General features: G+C 49.1%; 1 protein-coding gene across 1 annotated transcript in view; it reads left to right on the top strand.

The window, feature by feature from the left end:
* The window catches only part of ATL1 (atlastin GTPase 1), a 21385-nt gene that overhangs the window by 11729 nt on the left and 3628 nt on the right, over positions 1–6028 (top strand). Inside the window, exons 8-12 of the mRNA XM_010022186.1 lie at positions 1–89; positions 1938–2065; positions 2756–2812; positions 3571–3642; positions 4650–5081. The exon at positions 1–89 is cut by the window's left edge and continues 68 nt beyond it. Of these exons, the coding sequence (XP_010020488.1) occupies positions 1–89; positions 1938–2065; positions 2756–2812; positions 3571–3642; positions 4650–5081 (778 nt within the window). The remainder of the gene's footprint in view (positions 90–1937; positions 2066–2755; positions 2813–3570; positions 3643–4649; positions 5082–6028) is intronic.

Raw genomic sequence — 6028 nt, 5'->3', positions numbered from 1 at the left:
TTCCTGCTTCACAAAAATCTCTTGCTTCCTCTTGCCTCACCCAGGCCTGAAAGTTGCCACCAACCCTAATTTTGATGGAAAACTGAAAGGTACGAAGGCAAAGGTCTGTTTTTAAAGCTGATTTCTTAGTTTCCATGTCCTGCTGGTTCCTGAAATTCTCGAAGTGTTCTTCATGAAAAAACTTCTGGGGGAGGAGTTGGATCCTCCTCCCAGCGACGTACACACGCTTGGCTACTTCTTCTGAGTCCAGCAGACAGATGTGGAGACCAAAAAGGTGTGGGAGGCCAAGACAGAGATGGAGGTGGATAAGGTGTGTGAGGCTGAAAAGATTTTAGAGCCACTGGCAATAGATACATTGGGACAGATGGCTGGTAGGGAAACAGGGAAGGGCAGGGCTGAGATAGGAAATTTGTGGATCTGGTGTTAACCCTGCAATTAACTCCTGCACCTCACTTGCAGTTCAGCACAGATGCAGAGTGGTGCAGACTGGTTGCCGCAAGGCAGGCTGGTGCCTGTGGAGAGTGGAAGGCTGGTTACACCTGCTTTCAAGGGAATGTTATTTCACTTTGAAAAGCTTCCCAAGTAATATTTAATCTTCCTGACTTATCTGATCAGTGGTTTCCCTACGGGGCAGACTTAGTCCAACAGGTTAAAAAAAGGGGAAGGTAAAAAAGCCATGGTGAGATTCTCCACCCTGAAAGGAGCCACATGCTGTGGCTTGTTTTATTTGTTTGTTGTGAACCAGCTGCTTACTGCTTTCCCTCTGCTTTTGTCCAGCTAGTGATCAGATATGTTCTTCTGGCAATCTCTGTGCTAACCAGCAAGCAGGACAGTGAGGCAGCAGTGAGGAAGTGTGCTTGTGGAAATGGAGCTGATCTCTGTTAATTTCCCCCTTAATTTCAGGTGCTGAGTAGTACTGAACAAGTGGTGTGCGCAGAACAGGCGCAGGACTTGTCAGCAACTTCTTGACACCATCTCCTTGTTCCGTCAGAGCTGTACTCAGCTTTTTGTGGTCTGATGGAAGAGATGTGGGGAAACTTCCCCCTCTCCTTACAAATACCTGGACGTTACATTGTTTTTTCTGTCTTCAGCCTCATACAGTTTAATTTAAATGGCAATAAATGGATGTCAGACACTGTGAAGCCATAAGAATGACTGTTAGGAGATGAGTTAATCTCTGTTAAAGCAACACAAGCAGCCCATGGACTCCTCAAACAGTGCCCCATTCCAGCTCTGTTCTTTGGCAAAGGGGACAGGCTGCTAGGAGCAGAGATTGTGCCCATACCTGCACCGAGGGCTGTGTGATGGTGCAGTGTAAATGCACAGTCAGTGACAGGAGTTCTTAGTATACTTGAACTAAGCACATAACGGTTTGCATAAGCTTTGAAATAAGAATTTCACATACGGGTTCATAGAGGACCAAGAACTAAGGATAGAAATCTTACCTACTGGCACAGGAGGTGGCAGGGGTGAAAACCAGAGAGCCTAAGCCCTGGCGGAAGTTTTCCCTTATGGGTGCCATGGAGCAGAGCAAAGGGAAGGCACAACATAGATCAGTGCCCTGCACAGTAAAGGTCATGGTTTGCTAAGAGTGCATGTGTCTAGGTAAGAGGATGCTGCTCTCTGGCTATCAGTGTTGTGTGCACATTACCAGAGTCATCAGCAAAAGCAGTTTTCTTTCCCCATGCAGTCACATTCATGTTTGAGCTTGTATTTTTGAGACCATGAAGCTGGTTTGTGGATATAGTGCAACAGTATATTCTGTCCATGGGTTAAGTAACAACTTAACTGGGGCCGTGATCATTTCTGGGTGCTCACATCACCAAATTACAGGGTGTCTGAGCCTCTGACTTGACTCTACTGCTTTTTTTATGTCAGTCCACACTGGAACACAAGTCTGATATTGAGCTGGTACTGATGACGTGTTTTATTTCCAGAAATAGATGATGAGTTCATCAAGAACTTGAAGATTTTGATTCCTTGGCTTCTTAGTCCTGAGAACCTGGATGTTAAGGAGATCAATGGAAACCATATCACCTGCCGAGGCCTTGTGGAGTATTTTAAGGTATTGGCTTATTTAAGAGAAAGTGGGCTTATTCATCAGTGGCATACTTGCAGTTTGGCTGTAATTGAAGGGGAATCAGCAGCAGGCAGGCCAGCACTCAGTGGCTGGAGGAAATGTTCTTGGTCTAGCTAATAGTCCTGACTCTCATTGCTGCAGAAGGCAAATGCCTCATGGTCATGTATTTGACCACACAGTAAGTCCAAGAAGTGGGCAGGGCTGATTTCCTCCCCCAGAGAATTGAGGACAAGAGGGAGGTAGGCTGAGGGCTGTATTCCTGTTGCCTTTGGAAAAAGCTGATTTTTGTTGTCATGACTACTGGAACATTTTAGTGCAAGACATCAGTGAGTAATTCTCACAACCTGCTCTCCAGGGCTACCTGACTCCGTCTCCTCCTTCAGCATAGGGTGGAGGTAGGTACAAATCTGGTGGTAGAGATACTTGGTGTAAGTGGTGGAGTGAGAGCACTGAGTGACTGACTCAGGCCACTGAAGGAGTCGACCTTGAGCCATGTTAAGTAGCATTTTCTGACAGAGCATCCCCTGCCAAAGGCATCTTGTGCCAGGAATGTCCTCCTCTTCTGTGCTTTTAACATCCTGCTAAAGCTGTGCCTGGGACTGGGTGGGAGTGTTTGCGTGTTGCTCGTGTGTGCCGCATTCAATGTGATTTCATTTTCTCTGCACTCTTTTGCAGGCATACATAAAGATCTACCAAGGGGAAGAATTGCCACACCCAAAGTCGATGCTGCAGGTATGTGTCAGCTCTCAGCTGGTGGGCATTCATGCACCACAATCATAGAATCACAGAATTGGCATTGATTTCCAGTTAATTGTTAGAGGTGCCCACCTAGTGCAGTACATTGGTTTGATTTAAAACTCCTTAGTGTGACAACCCAAGAAACAGCCCTTTTGGAAGTATTTGGCAGTCATGATTCTGACATGGCTGAGCAGTTCTGGCAGCATGGCTCATGCACCTTGGCTGGCTGGGCACATAGCGGCAGCCAGCTTAGCTGAAATCATTCCCCCACAGGTAAAGAGCATCATCTTTGGCTGTGGTGGGGCCACACATGGAGGTGACATGGCCCTGCACACGCGCAGCAGCTGCTGGGCTGCAGCTCTGCTCTCTGAGCCAGACAGCTTTGCGGGAGGTTGCAGCTGTAGCTGTTTACATATGACTGAGCTTTTTATCTGTTTTCTTGCTGTTTCCCACAGCTGAAGCCAAAGTTTTCGTTGCTCTGACTCGGAGGGTAGGAATCCTCTCTTCATGCAGGCTTTTGCCTGGGGGTACTGAGGAGTCAGGATGTGTAAATATGGGATGATCTTATTTGGCACTGGTCAGAGGCTGGGGAGAGTACACTTGGCTAAGACAAGGGAGCTGTGTAATTCTGTATGTGGGCACTGGGGTACTGTGCACATATCCTGGTCACATACATGCTACTCTTTGCAGTTATACTTCTTAACCCTGTCCTTCTGCAGCTAAACTTCATACCCCTTTTGCCCTTCCTGCAGGCCACAGCAGAAGCCAACAATTTAGCAGCAGTTGCCACTGCCAAAGACACATACAGCAGGAGGATGGAAGAGGTAGGTGGTGCTGAGCATGTTGTTTCACTCATGTCTCCTGTTTCTCCTGTCCTCATGGGGAAGCCTCCCTGCCTGGGTCCCTGGTAGAAAATGTACAGCATGGACTTGCCCAGGACTGATTTGCACGTTTAGGGTCCCACAGAGGTTCTCTGTTCATGGTAGAAAAGGGACTTTCTTGCAGGCTGGAGGAGAGCAATCAGGGTATCACAGCAGGACTGGGGAGGGGGATTAACAGTCTCTGTTTCATCTCATGGCAGCTTTTTGCAGACCACATGGCCTCTGCTGAATTTGCATCATCTTTCCAGCATTCTCCAGCATGAGTAGATGCAACCCAAAAATGTGATGTAGTGGGGTGGCAGTGCTGCATGACTGTGCAACCCATGCTATGTCTGGTGCTAATTAGGGGATAAAGTCATTGTAACTGGCTTTTCACCTATGGCCTGCCCCATTGGCCCACCTCTTAGCTCAGATGGGGGGCTAGTTGTGATGGTTTAAGGTGAAACTCAGCCCCCTGCCTGTCTCCAGCCACTTCAGGGCACCACTCTGTTCATCAGTACTGGAGATTGCTGCCTGTTGGCAGGAAGAAGGTATGGAGCTGCATGGCCAAGGTGCCTATGGACTGCCCTGCGTCTTAAAATCAATGTGTCCACACTCTGAAGCAGAAGTAAATGCTGCAGAGCTTCCAGAACTAGAAAACACTGGGGTTCGGGGTTTGCTTAGTATGGCTCAGCTGCCACTGTTGCCCAAGATCCTGGCTTGGGCTATGCATGAACCGAGTAGGGGATCTGTGGGACGCAGTTTCCCAGTGCAGTCACTGCCCTGATTTAACCCGCACCTTGCAGAGCTGTCCCAGACACCACAGTCATGCAGGTCTTCCCTCAGGATGTGGTGGTCCATGGCAAACAGGAGTCTGTGGAGCCCTAATTCCAGTGGTTTGCATGGCTCAGCTCAGGAGGACCTGTGGGTGCTGAGGTTTCCGGAGTGATTGGACTGTGTTTTCCACGCAGGTCTGTGGTGGGGACAAGCCCTTCCTTGCACCAAGTGACCTCCAGACCAAACACATGGAGCTGAAGGAGGAGGCTGTGAAGCTGTTTCGCGGGGTGAAGAAGATGGGTGGGGAGGAGTTCAGCCGTCGCTACCTCCAGCAGCTGGAGAATGAGATAGATGAGCTCTACATTCAGTACATCAAGCACAACGACAGCAAGAACATCTTCCACGCTGCCCGCACCCCCGCCACACTCTTTGTGGTCATCTTTATCACTTACGTGATAGCTGGAGTGACAGGCTTCATTGGCTTGGACATCATAGCCAGTCTGTGCAACATGATCATGGGCTTGACACTTATCACACTGTGTACCTGGGCATATATCAGATACTCTGGGGAGTACAGAGAACTGGGCGCAGTAATAGACCAAGTGGCTGCAGCGTTATGGGACCAGGTAGGATAAAGAGCTTTCGATTTAAAACAAACAAAAAAACCCTCCACCAAGTTCTTAAGTATTATGTTTCCTGGGGCTTTTCCTCCCATTTTGAAATGGCTTTTGCATTTAGGGTTGTTAGATGCTCCAGGTGGGCCTGCCTGGGCAGATCCAGCTGCTTAAGCTGGTTGTGCTGTGATCAGTGACATAAGGCCTGTGCCCTGTCTTCTTCTTTAACCCATTCTTTAAACCTTCTAGATGGGGAGAGCAGGGACAGAGGAAATTGTTTCAGTTGATTGTGAGGGGGAGATGTCTCAGGGAGTGGAGATGGGCCTCCCTAAGAGGAGGGGTAGCAGTATGGTGGGGATAGGTGGCAGAGGTAGGCAGTACAAGATGGGTCGCAGAGCAGGAGTGAACAGCAAGGCAGGAGCAGCGTACCACCCCTTCCTCTGCTTGAGGCCGAGCCTCTGAATCCTGCCCAGTGTGAAAGACAAGCTGTGTAGATCAGGGTTGGGGATGAGAAAACTCACAGCAAGCTATTTTGTTCTGCCTGTTTTTTTTCTTCCTGTCTTATCCATCTCCACATGCTAGTTTGTGGAGCCTCAGGCCTTGCGGGCATGGGCAGCTTTGCCTAGGCTCCTACTGGGAAGGTGTTCTCAGAGCCAGCGTGTGTGCTTTTCATGTGCATGTCTGTGTATGTCAAAAAGAAAGACTGTATTTCTCCCCTGGTTCGGGGCAGGGATTTTGTATTTAAGCAAGAGCAGGACGCAGCCACCAGGAACCCATAGATGTTGCCCACTTGCAACTTGCTCAGCTGGGGAAAAATAAAGAGGTGAAAGTGCCTGTGGCTGCTCCCTGGCCCAGGCTGGCTGCTGCGGTGCAGCTTTCCAACTGGAGGGAAGGTTCTTCCAAGAAGGAGCTGTGCAGATGGGCAGTGCTGGCCCTGCTGCTGGCACCGGAGCTTGGGT

Source organism: Nestor notabilis, unplaced genomic scaffold (genome assembly GCF_000696875.1).
Source record: "Nestor notabilis isolate BGI_N333 unplaced genomic scaffold, ASM69687v1 scaffold2889, whole genome shotgun sequence".
NCBI lineage: Eukaryota > Metazoa > Chordata > Aves > Psittaciformes > Psittacidae > Nestor > Nestor notabilis.
This window is presented reverse-complemented; position numbering and strand designations above follow the sequence as displayed.